Source organism: Pomacea canaliculata, linkage group LG2 (assembly GCF_003073045.1).
Source record: "Pomacea canaliculata isolate SZHN2017 linkage group LG2, ASM307304v1, whole genome shotgun sequence".
In the NCBI taxonomy this organism is placed as follows: Eukaryota; Metazoa; Mollusca; class Gastropoda; order Architaenioglossa; family Ampullariidae; genus Pomacea; species Pomacea canaliculata.
Window position 1 is genome coordinate 32,608,893 of NC_037591.1, and position 24,949 is coordinate 32,633,841.

General features: G+C 36.7%; 2 protein-coding genes across 3 annotated transcripts; one reads left to right on the top strand and one right to left on the bottom strand.

Annotated features, from left to right (window-relative positions):
• LOC112556150 lies at positions 1-4,008 on the top strand. 2 transcript variants are annotated; one of them, XM_025224875.1, is made up of 6 exons: positions 1-298; positions 679-706; positions 1,052-1,255; positions 1,948-2,061; positions 2,770-2,865; positions 3,317-4,008. In XM_025224875.1, exons 1-6 carry the CDS (start codon positions 203-205, stop codon positions 3,340-3,342), a joined length of 564 nt encoding a protein of 187 aa, XP_025080660.1. In that variant the 5' UTR covers positions 1-202; the 3' UTR covers positions 3,343-4,008. The 2 variants fall into 2 exon arrangements, with proteins under 2 accessions (XP_025080660.1, XP_025080659.1); XM_025224874.1 differs by lacking the exon at positions 3,317-4,008 and having other exon boundaries at positions 2,770-3,116.
• On the bottom strand, positions 3,862-23,319 carry LOC112556149 (phosphatidylinositol 4,5-bisphosphate 3-kinase catalytic subunit beta isoform-like). The gene is made up of 24 exons (XM_025224873.1): positions 23,167-23,319; positions 22,180-22,336; positions 21,888-21,983; positions 21,490-21,622; positions 20,925-21,025; positions 19,923-20,051; positions 19,063-19,242; positions 18,797-18,866; positions 18,194-18,360; positions 17,377-17,568; positions 15,921-16,050; positions 15,429-15,532; positions 13,961-14,014; positions 12,369-12,551; positions 12,022-12,146; positions 11,524-11,667; positions 11,129-11,300; positions 10,709-10,827; positions 10,218-10,327; positions 9,735-9,813; positions 9,076-9,240; positions 8,601-8,718; positions 8,134-8,276; positions 3,862-7,841 (listed from the first exon to the last, which is right to left on the bottom strand). Exons 2-24 carry the CDS (start codon positions 22,318-22,320, stop codon positions 7,580-7,582), a joined length of 3,117 nt encoding a protein of 1,038 aa, XP_025080658.1. The 5' UTR covers positions 22,321-22,336; positions 23,167-23,319; the 3' UTR covers positions 3,862-7,579.
• Positions 23,320-24,949: the final 1,630 nt, after the last annotated feature.

Genomic DNA, 24,949 nt, shown 5'->3' on the forward strand with positions numbered 1-24,949 from the left:
TATCGTCTGTGTCATCGTCTCCTGGTCGTCGGCGGCCGTTTATCATCACTCCTGGAGCTGGACGGCAACCGACAATGCCCGGCTGTTGGGTCACGTGATCGCGACCCGGAAGCCGTCGTCAGTCGTGTCATGCCTGACCTCGTGCACGCAGAAGACGGGGTGCTGGACCGTCAACCATCGCGCCGACGATGGCACGTGCGAGATGAACAATGCAGACGACAGGTGGAACGATGTGAACATTTCGAGGTCCGGTCCCGAGTTCCGCTATTACCAGAAGGTCATCCCGACAGGTCCGCAGGTACTGAGTGATAGGTTGGCTTCTCCGGTGAAGGAGAATAAAAAATTTTTTCTGTCACTGCATGTTAATCCATTAATCTTTTCGACTTGTTTAACAGCTGGTGGGTCAAGAAAGATGATTTCACCTGTCATGTTCTCAGTTTTCGTGGCTTGTCCGAATTTTAAAACAGTGAAATTAGCATCAGAAACTTACATTCTGCTCATTCCATAAATATTGCTCGAGGTGGACTCACGTCGAAATTTTTTTTTTTGTGTGTGTTGTCTTTATTGTTCAAATCAGTTAAAAGGGATTTAAGGGAAACCAATTTATTTGAAAGCAAGATAATATGTTTTAGCAGCTTAGACAACGTATACCAAACAAAAAACTTATGTTTCTTTCAGGATGTTACTCTGAAGGAACTCGCAAATGGTATGGTAATGGATCTCTTTTTCTTGTATACACGCGTATTATATATAAATAACACGTAAACCCATTCAGGAGGGCCATTGCATACTTTTACAAGAATTAATATAGTTTTGATTGATATATAAATATCTGTATATAAATCGAAGGAGGCAGTGTTGGTTGTAAGAAAGGAGGAAAAGAAACAAAGTGACTGTAGTTCAGTTAAGGGGAAAGGTCTTTCTCCAAATGAGTAGAAAAAATGAGTTGACGATGGAGAGATGTAAAGTAAACGAACGAATGAGGACGGTGAGTGAGCATCATAGAGGAATGTGATATGTGCAAATTAAAGTGTGGTCCTTTTCTGGACAGCATCCCCTTGCTACGATGGTCACCTGTACCTGAATAACACCTGCCTGGAGGTGGTGCCAGATCCTCCAGTCTTTGTCAACTGGTCCCAGGCGCGCTCCATCTGTAGCCAGAAATTCGGCCGCTTGGCCGTTCTTGATTCTCCTATTCTAGAGAGCATTCTGAGCAAACTGCCAAACTTCGGGCTCAAAAAGAACTACTACATCGGTAATGTACCTCACCCTGCATTACAATGGAAATTTAAGAGGTGGTCAAATATTCATTACAGCACCACCAGTCACCGGGCGGCACACCTGCCCCATGGTTGCAAACTTTACATCCTAATACCCTGTAATGCCCCTAGAAAGCTATATATTGGTACCCGATCCACCCTGCCATGTCCCTACATAGCTGCTAAGTGAAACACACACCTTGTATATAGTGAACGCGTTTATTATGAATAAACGACTTACCAGCTATAGTAAACACACCTTAATTATGAGATTTTATGAGTAAACACGTTTTATTACTAGTAAATACATATCCTGCTGATACATGTTTATTGCCAATACATCTTTCGTACGCAAAATAAAATATTAATTTGAGACTGCATGATGAATTATGCTAGCTTTATTGTCTATAGCTCTATAAATGTTAAAAGGGGTTTAGGACTTTGTCTTACATATTTGTATTGTTATTATTCCACAGACCACTAGAATCAAAACTACTGCAAGGCAGGCAAATGATGAAAAATAAACATCATCACGAGCATTGCGCATCGTATAAATGTATGCCTGCAGGAAGAGATGGGAGGGGAAGAGAGTGAGGTTGTAATCAGGTTCTACTGTAGGTAGAGAGACTGAACTTGTCATCAGACTGGATCGTTTGTACTAACCCATGTTTTGGGATGTCTGGTGCAGATATTGTCCGCAGGTCTGATGGTGTTCTAATCTGGGGCGCGACAGGAGGAGTCTGCAGTCTACAACGACCTCCATGGTACAACGGTCAGCCGGACAACTACAAGCTCGGAAGTGGTATGTCAGCACAATACCTCTGTTTACTTCGTCTTTCTTTCACCTTTTTTTTCTCTTTTTTTTTTTTTTTTTTTTTGTTTTTTGTTTTTTTGGTAATCATCTTGGCCTCACAGCTATGCTGAATGTCTCCTGCAATTTCAAGCTTATAATTTCATGCAGCCTCGCCTTCATTAAGAAATTATTAATTGTCGATTTTTTTACTTTTTTATGTCGACCGAAGTGTGTCAAGACTAAAAAACGAGGCTCGATAATATTTGCTATGTCGGTAACAGCTACTGTGGATAACGAACTTTCTCATAGCAAAGTCGTTGCTGAAGACCAACCTGAACGGTTTGCGTTTGTTTGTTGTTGTTGTTTTTTTTCAGATATCAGTAGATATATAGGCGATATAAAACTAAACTGTAAATGTCAGCTACCAAAACCCATCCGTTAATTAATTATCTGCTACAATTCGCACCTGCTATCAACGAGCGCTGATAACAGTGTACTACGTCACGTTGGTACACCATTCACAGCATTGCCGTCGGTCAACACCTACGACTACGACTGTACGACTACGACTACACACCTACGACTACGACTGTAGCTACTAATTAAGATTCTCTCCATCGTACTTGTTGAACCTCTATAGCTGTTTTTACTACCATTACGACTGCTCTTCGTAATCTCTAACCCTAACCCTGCCTTATTTGTTTGACTTATTTTCAGCCCCCGAAAACTGTGGAAACATAGAAGACACAGCCACAAGTTACCGGTACTTGGACGTGCCCTGTAACCTTTCCCGCGGCTACATCTGTCAGTACGGTAAGTCCTCAGTCCGCAGAAGCCTAACCTAGACATTCTTCAGTCGGGCTTACATGCCTCTAAGCAACAGGAATTAAAGGCTTGCACGAGAGTTAACTTTGTCCCAAATGATTGGTTTAATTCATTTCAAGATATATCTATACCTTCAAACTCTCTACCTCCATCCTGCCTTAATGTTCACCGTGGGGTAGGGGCTTCAACCATTTCTGTTCACAATATACCTGCATCTTTTAGGGTTCATCATCTTTGGAATTCTGTTCACCATGGTATAAGAAATTAATACCCTTGAAAAATCACTTTTAAATGTCAGCGTTCAGGTGCCACAGCAACACAAAGAGAGACACTCACATACCTATATATGCAAGACATAACATAATCAAGGATTGCAAATAAGTGAAATGTTGATTTATTTAATTTTTTAAGCTTCTGTTTGTTGGTCTTGTATTTTCAGCTCCATGGGTTCACTATGTGTGGTGAACGGCAACTGAAAAAGCCTCCAAGCCAGATTGTCAGCTAAGGGATGCAGCTTCTCATGATGATCTCAAAATTTTAAAACTTCAAAATTTTAAAATGTGGGTATGTTTGAAGCTATATGTTCGATCACAGCACAACCTTATTTCAAATATTTCACTTTTTTTGGGGGGGAGGGGTCTTTCAAGGTAAAATTTGTTTCAGAACAAACCTTTTTGCAACAGCAAACTGACTGGCTTTCCAAAACATCCCGTGATTGTATATTAAACACTGCACTACATACAATTTGGGCATATTTTAAAAAAAAAGGTGATTATTTCTGTTTGTTTGTTTTGCATAACCAGTTCCAGCCACTTTATGAAGTTATTCTCCAATTCTCCTTGCACTCATTCACATACAGCCCATACTGTGTACATTCCTCATCAATTTTTTAAGTTCTCACATGAATATTACACATGATTTTAATATGTATAAACATTCAATCAGCTATCACCCATCAGAATCAATCACCACTGAACTTCAATGTCTCAACAATGTTTTATTGATATTTGCATAAATATGACATTTTGATGGACTGGTAGAGGAAGGCATATCATATTTAACCTGCATAGATTATTTGGTGCAGTAATGTGTACAAACAATAGTGTGAATGCTCTCAATTTAAAAAAAAAATGTCTTCAAAAATGAATTGCATGAATAGAACATAAAAATAGTTGCCTGGTACCCTTCCATTTGATAACAATAATTGAATAGTCAGCAAATAAAGTTTAAGAACTATGTGTCACTTTAATTCATTAGCAGTATGAACAAACTTCATGATATATTTATCAACAGACTTTATCAAGTAGAGAGTTCTACTTAAAAATACTGGTGGTAAGAAAAAAACTACCCATTATCATGAACTGTAAAGTTCACAAACTGTATAGGATGTGTGTTAACAGAGAAGTCTTGTGGGATAGATCAGGCCATCAGTACATATTGTATTTTTTGCAAACTTTTGGTCTCGGAATCCATAAAATAAAACTATGTATGCCATCTGAATGAATGTGACATATGACTCGTATAGCAAGCATGTATGTACACACACGCAAGATAGTGAAAGAAAAACATAAGCACCATTTTTTTAATAATAATAAGCCATGAAAAACGAACAACGATGTATAACAGATGTGGGCTTTTATTATGGTACGTAGCTTACTTGAGTTGCACAGTTTCTAGCAGATAACCAGAATTTCAACAAGTATCAACACCAGTGAGAATCTTACAGACCTTCCACAAGAGGAAAATAAGTTCCCATTGTATAAGACATGACACATTTTAGAAGACACGATTTGGTGCCCATTTGTCCCTGCTTTCTCCCCACCCACCCTCCAGGTTTTGTTTTCCTGAAGAGGTAATACAAGATGGTTTTACCTCATAAAATCATGAATACATGAAATGCCTCAAGCAAGTATGAGAGCATCTGACAATTAAGGAGAGGTACAAACCAAAAGAAAACCCAAACATTTCTCAGCTTGAAATTGATATAACGAAAACAAGTTATCTTCGTTTGCATAGATTTGTTTCTGTCGCTGGTTTCATTAACGTGTAATAACAAGGTCCTGTAATACAGGTGCAAATCAGTGGAAATAAAATAAAGTAACATCGAAGTCACTGAATGTATTATTGTGCCTGGAGTGCAACTACACTTGTAATAATCTAAAATTAGTTTTGTAACTTCTGTGCAAAAGAGTTTATTTGTGCTATAACTGAACTTGTGAAACTGGCGCTTCGTGGAGAATGTTTTATTTAGAAAGAACACCTCCAGCACATTTATCTTCACATTTTGATTTTTGCCAACTCATTCAACATTGCTTAACCCAATAAAGATCAGTGTTGATAAACCATAACTGCTTTCATATTAGGTGTTCTTATATATATATAATCATGACATTTTACCACAACACACAAGCAGCAGATCCTACACACCAACATCTAGTCATGGGTATCTGCTGAAAGCTATTACAGTTAAAACCTGTGCAACTACTGTTTACCACATTCTAACAGATCCATCCTAATGTGCATATGGTTGACATCATGAATATTTTGTTCTTACCAGTTCTGGAATGTGAATGGGATCAAATGCCATTTCTATAATATTTATTTACCTACTCATAACATTTGCAGAACTGCTTCTAGTGGAATGTGACAAAGAGTTAAAATCCTCCAAAATGAAGGTATCAGTCAAAATATTTATGCCTTTCTAGAAACTTCATGTAGAGCACACTAAAAACACTGTAGCTGCATGTAAATTAACACTTAAACTACAGTCTGTCTAGTTGCTGACAAATAGGGAAAAAATTACTTAATTCAAAAACAAAAAATACTTTTACTTGAGGTAGCCATCTCTTAAAGCACTTCGGTTGGAAGCAGATTTTGTATTTAAATAAAATAACTACATGCTGAAATCACCTGCTGAACAATTTTAGAGTTTATAAAAGCATAAACATGTTATCTTGATGTGATACCTTTTATGTCATCTTGGATAAAGTTTTCCATTTCTGTTGATGTTCTATTCATGGAAACTGAAACTGTATGATCATTTCAAAATGGTTCATTAACCATCTTGCTATTCAGTTTCATCAACCGACCATCATACATTTTCGTGTACACTCCGAACAGACCATAGTTCACATCCTCATGAATTGTCACAAACTGGGAAGAAAGATGCAAAACCCTATATCTTTTCTCAAACAAAAGGAAGAACTTCTGTAAAAATGTTATAATAAGTTTGATTAAATTAGCAGAGTTAGCAGCTCACCTGATAACATTGCAGGCACAAATCTCTTCAAACAGGCTTATTTATAATATATCTGCTGCAGTAAATTATCACAAAGTATAACCCAAAGTTGTGTCACGTTAAGCAGACAATCACAGTATGCTAAATCATCCCTTAAGAAAGACATGCAACAGTAAAACTGGATAAACTATTCGCTCTGATAAATTTAACCATGTAAGCCTACTGTTGTACTAAATTTACTTTCAAAAACATTTCCATAAAAATCTAGTAATTTTCAGTCATACAGACAGGTAAATCAGATAACAGAGTACATAACATCCACTCTAAATATTGAAAAGCAATCAACTTCTAGTCATCCTGCCTGACAAAACAAATGCATTAGTAATACTAGAGGTTCCAGAAAGAACTTACAAAAAAAAAAACAATTGAATGCAAAGTATTCTTGTGCTCAAGTTAATGACACACACAAATGCATACACAGCCTACAAACAGCCTGGGTTTATAACCAAGGTTTTTTTCAATATGTTTATGATGCTATTAACATACTATGTGTTATTTCTGGAAGAAGTGATATTGCTAGCAGCTTCCAACATCATATTTTAATGGTTAAAAGCACAAAGTTATTTTCTTATGATAAATATAATTCTTTACTTCAGGCAGATAAACATATCACACAGTCATAAAAAATTCACTTTTCTGGTAACATAACAATCTTTGTATGCTTAAACTGGTATGATAACTATATCTTATTTTGTTTCTTGATCGTTGGGTCATGAGTCATTAAAATTGTTCTGAGAAACAGTTTGAGTATCTTATTATTTTATTAATCTTGTGCTCATTTTCTTTAGTCCAAATATCTTTTACAAAAAGTTAATATCAGACAGTAAAGTTATTCTATTCAACATGGAACAGTCTCATGACCTCAGATTTGATGAGGAGTTTTGATGAATGTGAATGACTGTTTAATAGACATTATTTCCATATTCACATTCATATGCTTGGAGACTCATGCAAAAACAGACATGCCTACTTAAACACAAGCACAGCACATGCATGTACACATCCTATAACCCATGAACACATTGCTGAAACACAGTTTTGATCAATTGCTTCTCTAAATGTGTAAAGAAACCGGGAATCATTCCATTGTATGCTCAGCAATGTCTTGTGACTGGTGCTGCTGATCTGACAATACCTCCTTCAAGCAGAAACACTGACTGCAAAGCACCACAAATCCTTCAGAAATGTAATCATTACAATCATTACAATTTGGTTTGTTCTGGTGATCCTCCTATGGCAGCATATTCTGGAAAGTTCTGGAGAAGAAATCAAATAACAGTCTCTTTTAAGGATGTCGGGTTTTTTTAACAGTAACTCAGAAAAAAATGCATATGTATGCGTGTGTATATATATATACACACACACACATATTCAGTCTTGAAGTTCTATGGCTTTAAGATGCATTTAGTCTTTGGCCTTGATGTGGAACCAGAAGTTTACACTTGTTGTCCAGGAATTTTTCAGTGCCTCTTTAAACTTTGCACGAAAATGTTCTCTGGCATCAGCTTCAGACAGGTGTGGCACCAGAGTTTCCTTTAAGTAGTCTACATCTTTACGACAGGTGAGTTGAGGAATCCCAGAGGACAACATCATCATAAAGAGAGAGATCAGAAGGTGGGCTTTTGCTCGCAGTATAAGGTAGGCTTTCTCACAGGTCTCTTGGAACCTGCACACACACATACACATGCAAAAATACATGCCCACACCCACACAGAGGATTTACTATGCATGTTTATAGATTCATATAGATTTATATGATGTTCACACAATGATAAAATCTAATGAGGCATTTTTCTGAAATATGACTCTTACTGTTAAGTAACTCAGGGATGAGCATCACACAAAGCTTTGCATCACAGGCAGGACAAAAATAGGATTCCACACAGGCTGACTGCACACTACTCAGCACTAGCTTTCCTTTAGTTGCTTCTCTTTATTACCTCAACACATATTCTTACCTCTCAAAGTTGGAGTTGTTAGTTTCTCCCTTCTTGATGACATGCACAAAGTGTGTGGTGAGAACAAAAGGAACTCTCTCACGCTTCATTCCAAACTTACTCTTGAAGTTTCCAAGGAAGTGACCAAAATCAATGTGGAATAGCTGGACAAAAGATAACAGACATATACAGCTGCACATAATTTTGACAAAAAAATGTACATATAACTTTACAGCATGCTTTGTATGCCTCCTACAAAGTATGTGGAAAGTATCTAACCATAATAGGTGCATGTATGTTCTTAGCAATTCACAAGAACTATTCTGGCATATCTCACAAGGTGTAGTAGAAAATTCAAACCACCAGACAGCTAGAGGTAGTGGATGTTTGGATGCATGTGATGACTGCTACTGTTGCATACGAAACTATTGTACATATTTGATGAGACCAGTTACAGCTGAATATGGAAACATGATGACAGTGCTGACCTGTCCAGATTTCTTCATCATGATGTTGTCATTGTGTCTGTCACCAATGCCAAGAACATATGTTGCCACACAGTAGCCAGCACATGACAGCATGAATTCTTCCACGGCTCGGTCAAGACTAAAATAAATCAAGGCATCAGAACTAAGCCTTTGCCATTTTAAAAGTCAAACACATATAATTGTTGTATCAGAAGAATTTGAACCAAAAGGCCATAGATCAAAAGTTTTAACATTTTAAAACTTAAACATTTTACTTTACCTTGAATATAAATATTAAAGTTTTAATAAAAGTTTAAAACATCACCTACATTGAGGGATAAAACATTTACCCGCCATACTTCTCAGCTCTTCTGTTCTGCTATTACGAAATGACTAACTGGCAAATCCTTTAGTAAAATGAGTATTTTTGACTGTACACAAGTGATTTCCACCTTCTTTTAGGCACAGTCACACACCCATGATCATAGTGCCTTACCTTTCTTCAGTGCGGTGATTGGTTTTCAGCCATTCAAACAAGGCACGCTTGTCAAATGCATTATTCTTGTACCATTTCTGGATGTCAGCAATGGTCTGGGCTTCTGTCACCACCTCTATCAAACCCTGCTCCGGCCCAGTGGCAATACACATGTATGGGTTCATTCTGTAACAGGTGTATGGCTTTATTTTGTTAACACATGAATGGGTTCATTCCATGACATGTACACTGGAACTATTCTCCATACATGAATGGCTTCATTTAGGATGCATTTAATGCACAATGCATGTAGATTTGTTCTTTGTGAAGGTGGTGCCCATCTCTCCTTTTCTTTATTACCTTCCCCAACAACTGATAAAGTCAGGTACCCACTCTATAGCTAGGCCAACTGGGAAAAGTAGCCTGAATCATAAGGGTATTCAACTGGCTGGTGTACATGTCTTCTGATTGAGATATCAGTGTTTAATATTTAGATTATCTGCCTCCACACATCCCAAAGTTTGCAGACAATGGAAGCAAAAGTAGCATAAGTACTGCTCATAAAACCTCTTCATGATAAGTACTTACTATTGTTTACAAAGTTTTCATGTGAGGCAGAAAGAACATCCAATAAGTTATTCAAAAACACAGATAAGATAGCCATTGGTAATCCGCCTTACCTGAGATCAAGACCCTCTGCTTGCCAGATGTGGTCCATGAGTTGTAAAATCTGTAATGTCAGCATGTCTTGACGAAGATCTATAGATTAATAACAATACACAAGTTTTACATTATAATAATACTACTACCTTCCAATTCACACAATGCTCTGAACAAATGAAGCATGCAAATGAATGATTTGAAAAAAGGAAATGAATCTGACAGCAGTACTCTCCCTTTAATATTTAGTCACTGCTCTCAAAACAGCACAAAAAAATAATAGGCACATACAATCCACAGTTGGCTGCATGATAAAGACGATATTTGGAAAACTTCCCATGAAAGGTTTCATAAACATATGTTAAAAAAATATTATGACACTCCCAAGGTCATCTCTTGTTCTTAAAGTTATGCACATGCGCGCGCACACACACCTATATCAAGAGAAAGACAGGATCTCTATCAAGTCTGAAACAACGACATAAAATTGTTTCTGTTCTTACCATCTCCATTCTTATAGATAATACAAATGTCAGGGCCAACAGGATCCGCATTAGACCACACAAGGAACAGAGGACGTTTCTTGGAGTTCATAACTCGACATTGTGATACCCTGAAGATAATGTACATACCAATACACAGGTATGTAGAAACTGATAAACAATCCTTCAGTCACTGAGTCTCTCATACACACAAACATACACAGATTCTGTACTCCAATCTATGCCTTATTTACAGGCTCTTTCCTTTGATATCACTATATAATACACAGTCTTCATATATTCTCATTCGCTATTCACTTTTGTACACATTGGATTGCTTCAAAATCTTGTTGCTCTTTACAATTGTACTGAACTCCATGTAATGGATGGGAATATCTTAAATCTAACTTAACTTCAGTTACTAATGTTTTAAATCTGTCGGTGTCATTTATATCACTTACTCCAATTACTCATGTTTTAAATCTGTCGGTGTTATTATTAATATCACTCACTCCAGTTTCTGGAGCTTGAAAAGAGGAGACAAGGGGCTGTATAGATCTGAAAGAATCACTCCATAATTCTTTTGGCTCAGCACAGACCTCATGTCTGTCAGTGCTTGTTCACGTGATTTCTGCAAGACATTAAAGTCCCTGACATGAATTCACTGTTAGCTCATGAAAACAGTAGACACATGACAATTCTTGCATAATTATTGGTAATAGATTTATCACAATAATCCCCATGCAACACACTAACTTCATCATAAAATCATTCCAGCAAGGTATTTACATCTTCACACCGTCACTCCGGCAACATCTCAACACTTCTTAAATACCTAAGTATTTTGGGAAGATCCTCCTCTTCCGTGTCCAATATGCAACATACTTCTACCCCTGCAATTTATCAGTCAGCAACACTTTTTCATTGAATACCTGGTCCTCCAGCCTGTAGCGATCCATTTTGATAAGCTGATTGACAAATGTGAGTTTGCTCAGGGCATCTTTCTGTTTGACCAGTGCCAGCAGGTGTTCTCGGTTAGCTCGTAAATATGACTCCAGGATCAAGGAGTATCGTACCATTACTGCTGGATTGTGCATTTCTGACCTGTAAGGACAACAGTAGTTCACACTGTCATCAAACAAATTTTTTACAAATTCAAACAGCAAAGAATGCAAAGTATTAAAAAAAAAGCTTCAGAGTGTAAGCGTACTTGATGAAATCATAATTCACAAATGACAATGCACAGTAAGAAGAGAGCTGTTTTTTTTTTTTTTTTTTGCTTAGATAACCTTCATTAATTTATGTGTGGAAAAATAATTGAACATACTTGAGAAGCCAGAAAAGCTTGTGTCCCAGGTGTTCATTTTTCAGTGCCCGTGTCAGGAGAAACTTCACAAGAGGGCAACTTAGGTATGTTTCATATTTGATAGCTTGAACCAGCTGTAGCAGATACTGTGATAACTCATCATCTCTGCAGAAAACAAAATGCCTATTAAATGACTTATGGACAAAAATCTTTATAAACACACATTTTAAGCCAGGGTCAACACTTAATATATACATTCCAGAGAGATTTAGAAATTTTAACAATAAAAGATAGGGATTAAGTCTACCTGAACTCTAAGTCTACTTACAAATAATGATAAAAAACACACACACAAGAAAGAAAAAGAAAGAACAAAAGCATTACAATATACCACCATTTGCTAATTAAGGTAAATCACAGTTTATAGTATGCTCTAAACAAACATTAGCATTTAATAAAAGACAAATGAAGACCAATAAATTGTGTTCCTTGGGTCAACAAAGTATGGATAGTACTCACCCTAATGCATCATTCAAACACTCCACTGCAAACTTGCGGACATGATAGTCAGGAAATTCACAGTCCAAAAGCTCCAAAGCATAGTCCACAGGTAGCCGAGGCCAAGATTCAATTAGAATTACAACCTGTAAAATGCAGTATCATGCTCTACTGTAGGATGTTCTAAAGTATCATCTATGTTATTACTGCTTCATTCTTACTCTCTTCTCTCCACTCCTACAAACATATCACACATACACAGGGTGGCTCATAAAAAAAAACAGCCTGCCTATGACCATAATAGGAGCATAAGCAGGCTGGTTTTATGCAAGCCACTCCATATTAATACAAAAATACAAAGTGTCAACCTTGGCAACATCGACATGACTGCTCCATTTGACTGCCTGCAAAAGCTTGGAGAGGTGGTGAGGGAACCGTTCACGAATCTCATACCGCAGCACCCAGAGAAGGTCCTTGTCCTGCTCAAAAAGCTCCTCCTGCTGCAGGGCAGTATGCAGTTGCTCCAGATGAAGCTTGCTCACCTTCATGTACTGATCAACAAAATAAATCCCCTTTAAGGAAGACGGGAAAAGATAACATGTGTAAACAAAGGAAAAGGTAAAGGTAATTTCATTATCTGATGGTTGCTGTGAAACGAGGTGTTCACAGACCACACTTATCCCAGGGCAAACTTTTTTGTGAGTGCAAGTTCCTCTCCCTTATTGATTAAACTTCCCCAACTCTCTACAAAGTCAGGTGCCCACTCTACAACTGTGTCAGCTGAGGAGAAGTACACTGTGTCAGCTGAGGAGAAGTACACTGTGTCACACAGGTTGTGATTGGCTAGTGTGTGTGAAGGTTCAGAATACATCATTCTGACAATAGACTATCCTCTTTGACAATGTGCAAAAAAAGCTAAACAAATAAAGACAACCATTATAATCGAGCAATAAATAAGGCACCAAGGTAACTATCTAAAAAAAAATTTTAATTCTAAATAGTGAAAATAAGTAAAATAAGAAAAGGCATGTGAATAAGAACAGGTGTCCTAAAAAGTCTGAAAAGCTGCTTCTTTGACATTTTACAAAAGTTTACAAAACCAGAAAATTCCTGGATGTCAAGTTCTCAAAGCTAATAAAGTTACATTGTAGTTATGACACATTCAGCAATGGTGAGTGGATCACAAAGCCTAACCAGACCAGCTTAAGCTGCCTGCCTGTTGCAAGTAGGGGTTCCAGATATTCTAAAAGTGGGTTGACCATGCTTCAAACAAAATCATTGGTTTTATGTTCAGGCCAACTGAGGCACTTGTTTTCAAATGCTTCAATTCTTTTCTCCGTATTGGCAAGTAGAATCCATGTTTTTACATCTGTAAAGCTGAACTGGAACTATGTGGGACTTGTAGTGACATTACTTTGTAATAAACCTGATGCTATGACTGCACCAAACCCTATCCAATCCAACCACTACCGGTGATGTCACAATCTTGATGTGGATATCTAATCTGGAGCTGCTGTCTTTGGAGAGGGTGGTTCCCAAATATTTAGAGCTGTTTACAGGCTACAGGGGACACTACTGACATTGAGAGGCCAATTGTCATGTGAAAGAAGGCTTCCACTTGGTTATCCAGTAGTACTGCTCTCGTTGAGCTCTTATACAGTATTTTGATGACCTCTTTCATGTTGAATTTTTGCATCACATGCCAAAGTCCCTTGTACCTGACTCTGTCAAAGCCTTTTTAAAGTTGATGAAGTTGTGATAGGGGTGCCACTGATGCTGAAGATGCTTCTCTATCAAAATGCGACAGCTGAAGTTCTGTTCAAATGTGTTGCTGCCCTATTTCTTCACATGAGAAATACTGATAAAATGCAAATGACAAAAATCCTGCAGTGTGGAAGACCATATATCAACAAAAAGAAAATCTATAATAAAAACTGTTGTTTATGGCTTAAGTACTCACAGGTGAACCTGGTGTTCCCTCGGGCTCCATCTTTTCAGCGGCAAACTCTTTCACCTGCCATTGAAAATTGTTCAGTATTTGTTAACATAAAAATTTAATGGTTAAAAACAATAATTTTTGCACCATTTTACTGCCTTGCAACTTAAATCAAAGTTTCATCTGAAGATAATTTCAAAACAGTACAGGGTAATGAGTCTGACTTAAGTGTTTATGCTCTAAGACTGTTGAGACAGTATTGGCTAATGAACCATCAGAACTATTAGCCTAATTAGCCAGTGGAGAAAAGTGATGCTCACAGTAACGCAAAGTAACCAACAATCACCTCAAGACTATTTGTTAACTTGACTTGTTAGCAGAAGAACAGGTTGGTTTTTGACCAGACAGGATTACAGTTGAACAGCTCTTCAAGTGAGTGAATTGATCAATAACTACCTACACCAAACATGTGTTTAATACCATCAGAGAAATACATTAGTGGGACTACATTTGTATAAATTTATTCATCACTTATAAATTTTAAAGAAAGATATGTACTACCTATGTTCCACAAGACAAAGGTTGTTGTCTAACCTTCTGGTATTAAGAGAGTGAGGTGTTAGAACCATAAATGTTTTAGCTTTTTTCTGTGGTTAATGCGATTTCCTGTTCCTCACTTCCTTAAGTTACCCAACCCTTTTAGGAGTCTGGTAAATTTTCTTTATACATCTACTTACAAAAGATTTCATGGGAAGTTTTCCAAAATACCCTCCACCTCATGCACATCCTGTTGTAACCCTAATCCATTTCCAAAAAGCTGGATGAACACACACATACTGGTGACAGCCCTGAAGGCACACTTGTGATTGCTTTTGATTAATTGTATGTGTTTGATTATGAAGATAATGCAGAATTTGTTATGCTGTTCTATTATCTTAGTGGGTTTTACATTTTTTTTATAAAGTGCTTTGAGCCATTAGGGAAACTTGCTCTATCATTAACCTTTATTATTATTATAGCTGATGTCTTAATGGCAGGGGTCTTTCTCCTACCAAGCCCCATCAACTTCTAACAAATTACCTGTTAGCCTTCATCACACTGATTATCTTACCACCTCCAAGTATAAACTTAAAATGTATCTTTTCAGAACAGCGACTTCACTGTGACCCTGTCATGACAATGAGCATGCATAATGTGTGTATTTACTTTGTGCATGAGTAGGTGTGTTTGTTGTGGAAGTGAGAATGTCTGTTATATATGAATATGGGTGCATGGTTGTTAGTGATTCAGTTTGTATATCATTTCTATAAAGTGCTTTGAGCAAATCATCCAAAAAGCACAATACAAATACTCCTTATTATTATAATTATTATCAAATACTTAGTCATTTATTTTAAACAGCAGTGGTAAAGGCTTTTAATGTATTCTGTTGACCTCCAAGAATACTTTCGATGTTATGAACACCATAAAAACTACAATTAAAACAACTCACAGCATGGTAGGCTGGGTACACTATCGATGACCTGACGTTGTAGTCAGGAAAGTTAATGGACAGTGTTGTTGCATCATGGCCCAGCGAGTTCATAGCCACCGTTCCTGTAACAGTAGCTAAAATTCTTAAAAAAATCATACCAAATGGCTTGCAGATATCAGCAGGTACTGGTAAAATATATCTACTCTATAACTTAAGTGCTTGAAGTGCATTCTGTAGCAAAGCTGCTCCTGTATTCATTATGATCTTTGAACAAATTTTAATGAAATATTCTGGAGTTTCTTTTTTTATTAATCTCATAGATATTAAATTGCTTTCCCTCAAAGTCACAGTAACAGTAAGATAAAAATTTAAGATAAGGTGTGAAAAGTGTCTTCTTAAAAAATTTCTCTACACAAATTTACATACAAGTATATGTGGACCCATAAGTATACATTCTTCTCCCCCTCCACCATCTTATACACACACACAGCTGCAGTGAGTGAACCATACCAATAGGATAGCATAGATCATCAAGCTGAAGGGCTTCAAATGGCCAGAGTGGCAGAACCCTATCCCCACGGGGCAAACGTCCCTTGAAATCGTACACAGGTGTGTTCATCCATGCAACTGGATTGAAATCCTGCCAGAAAAGAGTAATAATCTAGAATCACATCTGATAACCTTTCCAATTTTATGAAAAGAGGAGCCACTACTATGTATGTTAAATTTAGATGAAGTGCAAAGCAATATAAGATGAAAGATTATCCTTATATAAAATCCTCTGAAAAAGATGTAGATTAAAATAATTAGATATACAGATTTTTTTTTAAACTGCTAGCATCATTGGTATACAGATCTGAACCATAAGTCTGAAATCTTGAACTATGCAAGAGCAACATGAATGAGTGGACATTCCTTGCCCTTTCAATTCACAATCATATTTTAGTTCTCTGTTTTATGCCTTTTGTGTTGGACTCTTTTGTGAAGTACATCAAGCTTGCTACCAACTATTTCAGTTCTCTTTAATATGATGATAATAATATTACTGAAATGATATCACTGTTCTTTACAACCAGACTCCACTGACAGTGTTAACTTGGTATTTTTCTATTCTTTCTTTTTCTGAATTACCTGTTTGATGTAAATGTTGCTGGGTTTTTTTTTCTGGAGGAAGAGGTCAAATCTCTTTTTTCGCCCTACCTCAACCACCAACAAACAGTAAGCCCCCCTACCCCTTGTCAACTCCCGAGGCCAGTGGTTCTCAAAATATTTTGGGCAGCAGACCACTTTACTAAAGTAAAAAATACTTCGGACCACCAAGGCCTAAAATCACTCTGTGAATTTCAAATTTAAATTGCCACATTTGTTTCATTACAATTTACATAAAATTATGTCACAAAGTTCTTTATTAATTACAATGTTTATGCGATAAATGTAGTTGTTTTTGATGAGATATTAAGGTGATAATATATGGATTAATGTCAGAGGGTTTCCATATCGTCAGATTTCATGTTCAGCCGGCTTCTGAATTTACATTTAGATCTGAACTGCAATGGATCACAATCTCTACACATGTACTCCAGAGCAACGATAACTTTTAATCAATGACTTTTCAGCTTTCTTGATGACATTCTATGTGACATTGTAACAGCTTCTTTAGACATCATTATTATGGACTACTGATTGATCTTTTCTGTGTTCACCATGGAAGAAACAATACCTTTACCACCTATAGATTTTAACTCTACTAGATCAACATCTTTGTCTATAAAAATTTCACTCTGCAGAGCAAAAACAAAGTCTTCCGTTTACTGCAGTGAGAAAGCCACAGGAATTTAATCTTTCTTTGGCATTCGCCAGGGAGCCATGCTATACAAGCTCACTGATCATTATTATTATTAAGTTGTGAAATTCATAGGTCACAAATAATACAAACAAGTTAAAAACATTATTACAAGGTAATGACCTTTGCATTCTTCTTGGCTGCAGCATATAAAGTGAAACACAGACGACAACAACGAGGAATGTCTGCCACAGAGATAGCAAAGGATAACTCTGCTTTGACATTGCAGCTACCATCTTGAACAGATAGCTCACCAGTCTCCTTGACTTCACACAATGCCTCGTTACCATGGTAAAGTCCAATGTACAGCTTCACCTGAAATAAATATGTTAAAAGAAGCCTGCCTTTCATTTTAAAAAAACAAACCCAAGAAACGCTGAAATATCGTGGACTGAACAAGAAAATTAATGGTAAGAGATGATAATAATAATGGGTATTTATAATGCGCAGCACCACGACCAAGATAGATCACACTCACTGTGCAATGTAAATGAACAGATAGTGGATGGTGAGAGATGTACAGGCACAGAACTTAAAACAAAGGATGAAGGTATGAAGAATACTGTAAACAGTTGGAGCTGTACTTGATGGTTAATATGACAAACAGTATTGCCAGGGAGTTAAGAATAGAAATTCAGGGATAGTACTTTGTGAACAGATATGTTTTCAGAGAGCATTTGAATGTAGCCTTGGAGTCTGAGTGGTGAATGTGATGTGAAAAAGAGTTCCACTGCTTAGAAGCACAGAGAACATCCGTTGTCCGTATGTGACTGTCTTTGTGGGAGGGAGAAACAGAACGCACGAGACTGATTCAGAATACAAAATGTTTAAAACCTAAAATCTTTGCTTAGGGGTTACAGTTATCAATTTCAATTATCAGAAATGGTCTGAATAAGATGAAACTTCATTGAATCTGTAGTGTATCCTCCAAACACGGTACCTTGACACTGTCAGATAGCTGCACTTTGGACAGTCCTGTAATGCTAAGGCTAAAGGGAGCACCAACATTCCATACACAGTATTCTCCATCCCTCTGCTGCTCTGGCACAGCTGTAGGTGCCTGTGTTCCTGGCCGTGGGGGGCGAGTTGGAACAGGGGGTGCTATATCTGCAAAAGTATTTCAAAACAAAATGAAGTTGAACATTTTTATTAAAAATACACATACATTTTTCACTGAATGTATATCACACCTTCCAGCAACTCATTTACTTCAATCTGACATATGCCACATCTTCCATGAATTTTTGGCTATAGTACATAAGAAACTATTCATTCAAAAAGTGATCAGAGTCTTCACAATTTTTAAAGACCCAATATGTCATTGCTTAACACATAATCCATCTATCTGTAAACTTCTTTCAGAAAATTTATCCCAGAAGAATGTGATGTTTCATTCCATATGCAGATCCTGTTATATGAAAGATCCAGTGGTTTTTCTGAGACTGTACAAGCTGTTCTCATTTTATGACAAACAGCAATTAGAAGTGTGGTTTTTTAAAATAAGTTTCTTGCAAAATACCCACAACAGGAGCCACATCCTCACCTGGAAGAGTGTCTTTTAAGACAAGCCAAAACTGTGGTGCTATGTTTTTCACTAGGCACTGGTAGACATACTAAAAATAAAGTAAAAAGATCAGACACTTGATCAAGAAAATTGACATAGACACAAAAACATGAACCATTGTGAATAACGTGTCTTGTGACTACTTATTTATTCAACTGTTTAAATGATGGGACAGAATTACTGTAACCTTAAAATGTATATTTTTGATATGCATGAGCACAAAGAATAAGACTACCAATTCACACCTTGAACTGAATTAAAGGATAGTCTCCATAGATGTACTCATCCAGTCCAAAAACTTTCAGCATATAATCATTTTTGTCTGCCACTGGTCCTCCTGTGATAGATGCTCGTTTGGACAGACACATATGAACAGCATCTAGTGGGTAGCACTGGGCACTCAGCTTCAGCTTTGTACTAGTGTTCTGGACATAATATAAAAAAACTGTAACACCCTGTTTGCTCTCCCACAAAGGCTACTCTGGATTTAAGCAAAGAAACTGGTCTGTTGCATTGCCTAAAGAAATAGGGGAAAATGGGTTTCTAATATCCATCATCTATAGGAATCACAAAGTTACATATAGCTGTATACAAAATACAAATTATTCCATGCTTATTATGTGTTAAATAATAATTTTAATATAAATTATTAGCTACTGGACTGAATATAAAAAAGGCTTTTATATTTCCATTTGCTTGTTTCACATGGATTTTTTCCCAAAATTGCAAACACTTCATTGCCAGGAGAACTGAAACCCTGTCTGAGAATTTTTCCACCTGACTGCCTTAATTTTTCCTGTGTGATATACAAACTTTAAACCCATGATTCTGGTTGATTACATAGCATTGAAAAGTTTTGCCTGGTGAATCATGCTCTATACAGTACAAGGAAGATAATCAATCTAGACCATGCTCCATTCTGCCAATACAGCATCTACAACATGGCTTTCCTGCTACAGTGCTCATTCAAATTAACTATTGACAGCAGAAAATAATTAATGCCTATCTAAGTTTGCCAACAAAGCATTTAATAAAACCTATAAACAGAATTACAGAAACCCAATCCTAAATTATGAACAGATATATATATATGCACACAAAATACCTCTGAGCTTTGCCAGTTAACTTCTATGACAATGTGCCCATTGTCAAGGCGACTTTCCAGCTGTGATGGCACCTGTGGAGAACTCCGTAGCCGTACAGGATGACGCCATTGAAACTTCTCCATGGCTGTCTACAGAACACCAAGCATTTGTCTAACAGTTTTGATGTTCATGGTTAGCGCAGTGCTCAGAATGTTAAGTAGAAGTTATCTAATGCTACCCTTTTGCTCTGAGGGCTACTTTTAAGACAATGTAACACAGATGAAAGTGCCTGGTATTTGTTACAGGGCAGAAATTGCCCTGATTCATTTTAGTCTTTGTCGTCACTTGACACTCAGATAGCACATGTATAACTGTTCCATCTACATTTATCACCCTTTTAAGCACATTTTTGTTTCTCCCTATCAGACCCTCACAATAGAGGAAACCAAAAGTTTGAATCGGTTCAACGGTAGTTCTGTAAAATGTTGTCAAAACCATCTCATTTATATTGAGACCTAAATTTCTGAAGACAGTAGACCCTCATCGGATATTTTTTATAGACAGATTTGACGTTAGAATCAAAGTTAAATTGTGGTCAACAACATTTGCAAGATGCCTTTTACCTTTATATCATTCAAGATGATTGGAGATAAGGGATTCTTTCTAAAACTGATTAGCATTTCTTCACTATTTTTCAATATTTATAATTAAATGTCTGAGTATAAAAAGAAGCAGGAACCATAGCATCATTTACATGTGAAAAAGGAAAGATGTATGAAGTAAAATATAGGTAGGTGTACAATGATTCTACCAAACACAAGGTATAAACTACACAGCAAAGAAACAGTTTCCAAACTAGGAGCAGAAGACTCAAGCTATTCCTATTCTTGGGTAAAATCCTATGGGAATTGCCTCCCCTAATCATAATGATGGAAATCATCAACAAAGAATGTAATGCTTAGCAAGCCAAGACAGTAAAGTTTTGTTTTTTTAAAAAAAGAAAAAATTATCTTCAATCTTACCTGCCCTCTCCTTGTTGTTATTATTTCCTGGCAAAGCTCATCCATCTGTTTGCGGAAAAAGTCAATCTCTGCCGGCTGGAAGGAATCATGTTTTTGTGGCCCTGTTTGGATTTTGGATGAAGAGATAAGCAACACGTTTATAGATGCTATTAATTGTAGATGCGTTGAGAGGTCAACAACTGGATGATACCAATCAAAAGTACAACCATTTCTTTAAAATGACTGTTTATCATCTTTGGGTTAAAACTGAGAGGGGAAACGAAAAAACTTCATCCAAATACCACTCTGGTACAATAGTTATATTGATCTTTCTTTTCCTGCTGCATTGGTGATTTTTAAAAGTTCACATATCTACAAGTATATAGAATAATCTTCTCTTGATTACTGCTGTCATTTACCCTTCTTCAATAGCCAAGGACTGTAAGTAAAACTACCTATGTGTGTATAAGGTTCAATATAAAGTTACATTATCTGAGCAAAATTTTTTTTAAAAACACTATCTCAGTAGTATTTAGCATTTAGTTGATATTTCTCTATTAATGAACTTTTTTCTTTATAATCTCACCTTTCCCAATGAGATTATTGACAGTGCGTTCTAGAGTCTGGGTCCCTCCATTTGGTTTCTTCTCCACCAATTTTAAAGCAGGCCAGAAGGGCCTAACATCATTAAGGTTCTGGCTCTCATCCAAAATCTCTTCCTGCATTGTAAGTAATTTTTACATAATCAAGGTAAACTGACTGTGATATTAAATGAATGCAAATTATATTTTAACTACATTTAATAAAAGAGTAAAAATTAGTAAAATGTATCTCCAAAACACTATTATACAGTTTCCTACAAACAGCATACTATTTGTTTTTTCCCACTGTAAAATCAAAAGCTTGCCACCCATGTTGGTACATATAAAAACTGAAATTAAATGTCATAGATATTATGGATACATGTTCTTCAATGGCACTTACCTTTTCACCAACTCTGTTGACAAACAAAAAGCTGTAGTGATCTTCTCGTTTGAGCTTGCTATGCAAAGGATACTTCTCCACTTCTCGCCATAGGGACTGTAAAGAAGACCAGAAAATACACTGAATATCATTTAATAATTTTATGTTCTTGTAGTCTAGATGCCATCTTTGACCTAGAATGTATATGGTATTCACACTCAACAAAGATTTTTCTTTATAAATAATCTATAATATTCCTACCAGTTACCACGAATATTTTTGTCAGCTGCTCCTCAAGTACAAACAGACTCACTCTTTTGATAAGATCCAGAGAGGTGAAGAAGTCAATGCGCATGGGAATGAGGACTCCATTTGGCAGAAGGAAGTCAACATCTATCCGTCCACTGTCATCTTTTTCCAGTGAAATGTCAGGCCCCTGTACTAGAGTCATCATGCCTCTTGCCGATCACCTATAGAAGGAAGAAATATTCCCTATATGAAATCCCTGTCAGTGTCAGTTATCTTATATAAATATCTTGTACATTCAAAGCTCTCCATTTCATTGCTAGTGCATAAAACAAGTCTTTCATTAATACTTTATTTATCATTTATCTAATGATAAGGGTCTAATTTTTGCTGCAGGCAAACCTATACTTCTTTATACAATCCTTTCTGAAGAAAATTACTAACTAAAATATGAGACAAGCATGTTGGCTGCTGACACAGTTATAGCAACAAGTTATAATTGATAGCCTGGAGGTACAAATAACTATTTCACCGACTACAAAACAAATATTCCGGTAAGGGATTTGTTGTTGTTGTTGTTGCATTGTAGAGTTTAGCCTGAAGCTAAGAATACTTGCAAATTAATTGTTTTATTAAGAAAATTGGGTTTATACTTCTATCACTGTATGTTCAGTTTACATTGCAACACCACAAGACAAAAAATGTTGTAAGCATTAAAGACTTAACAGGCTTTTAAATGTTTAAGTATACAATGAATGTAATATTTCTCGATTCTATTATAACTGTTGTCGAGCTTCATGCTCAGTTCGATGGTTTATCTGGTTTTCAATGTTTAGTCATCGAGGTAATGACGTATGTTTTAAAGTCTTTCCTTCAAGTAAATGCCAATGGTGACATTCAGTAAAGTGTAATGAAAAAAGTATACCGCATGCCTATCGGACAAAAATGCAAGAGCAAGTAAAACGTGTGGTGTAGGTCGATCTAATCGGAAGCTAAATGTTTCAATTCAACTCTGGATTCTTATCACTCTAATTTCATCTTATGTATCACTCACCTCCTCGTCCATCTATTGCACCTAACGTTCAAAGGAAGGTTATGTCATGATCTTTAACAATCGTGTGTGGAGAGGAACACTCCGCCAAATTTGTTTGTAAACACAACTTCCTCGTTGACCTCTTCACGTCAAAGCGGAACAGAGCACATACGCTCAGGGGAAAAAAGAATCTCAACTATATTTGAGAGTTAATAAATTTAAACGTTAAATTATGGTTGCTATAAAGATCTATCAAAATATAAATATGTATCTTGTTTCGTTTAAATATGTTGGTACTTCATATTATGCTTGCAAAGCTGAAAAGGAAAACAGCGTAGAAATACGACCGAGAAAGCATAACAGAGGCGAAGTATGCAAAGTGTTGTTTACGCGAAGTCGAAGCAATAATATTTAACTAATAGTGTGTTTATCATAGTTTGCGGGATGCCTACGCAGTGTATCACTCGAGTATGTCTGACAGAGAAACATGAAAAATTTGTCAGTGGCAAGACATGCCTGTATTCAGCAAACTTCCGGGTGATGACCACCCTTCCGCACAACACTTTTTTTTTTTTTGGCTCGGAGCAACAACTACATGAGATCATTTAATATTAGTACCTTAACTATACATAAGATCGCATAAATGCTTGCAATAGAGATGACTCTGAAGTTAATAATTAAAAATAAAATACTGTATTTATCTATTAGAAATGAAGAATCGTCGTGTTTCGATCTTGATATTCTTGACGTACGTGGATGAACACTGCTTACATTACACGTATATACGTCCGTGGTCATACTGTTATGCTTTGATAAAGTTACGTACCTATTGTAATCATTTTTATTTAACTTTTTCATACTTCCATGTAAATATGCTTGCGTAAACGCAAAGTGCCAACCGTTTTGTACACATAATTTTCGTCTGCTGTTAGCTCGCTCTCACCACGAAGTATATCTCCGTGCTGTCGTGCGCAGGTGGCGAAAACATCAAAAGAAAATCTGTGATTGAACTCGTACCCTGCCATCTTCCTGTGGTTTGAAAAAAAACGCCATAATTTGCATATAGCTCAAAGAAATCCGAGACTTCGCCTACCGGTGGGCATTGAACATAAACAGAAACAGGGGTTTGTTAGCGATCAAATCAGAACAAGCTTTATTGTCTGTCAGAGAAAGTCCAAGACAGAAATAGGCAGACATACCTATGTAAGTCATTCAACACACAACGCACACCTACACCTTTTCACACATACATGTGAACCTCCTATAGGAGAATGCAGGTAATAATTATATGGTAAATCCTTTTATTCAGGATGGTTATGGCTGCTAGCACGAAGGACCTCTGGTAGGCAGTTTTTCGCGCACGTGGCTCTTTGTAGTTCCTGCCCGAGGGTAACCGGTGAAATTTGGGATGGAGAAGATGTGTTTGGTCTGAAATGATGTTAAATGCCATTTTTCTGACTTCATGAAGGTACAAAGTCAGAAAGTGGCAGATGTTTCACTATGGTGCACTTTGAGATACAGTACGTGTTGTACTTGCAAGGAAAATGGAATTTCATATCTATGACGTTTTGAACCAACGCTGCATGTACCTTCCCAGTATTCTTCTGACTGGGGAGAGGAGGGAGGAAGAGTTCACCAACGGTCAGTGGACAACTGTTGCAAAACGCTGTCCCTATAACACTACTCAAAACAGCACCAATGACACGAAATATAACTAATTGCTTCACCGAAAACTGTTCATTACCATTCAAAACAAAAAATTAATACCCCACCAAAAGTTCCAAACTTTTTTAAAAATATATAT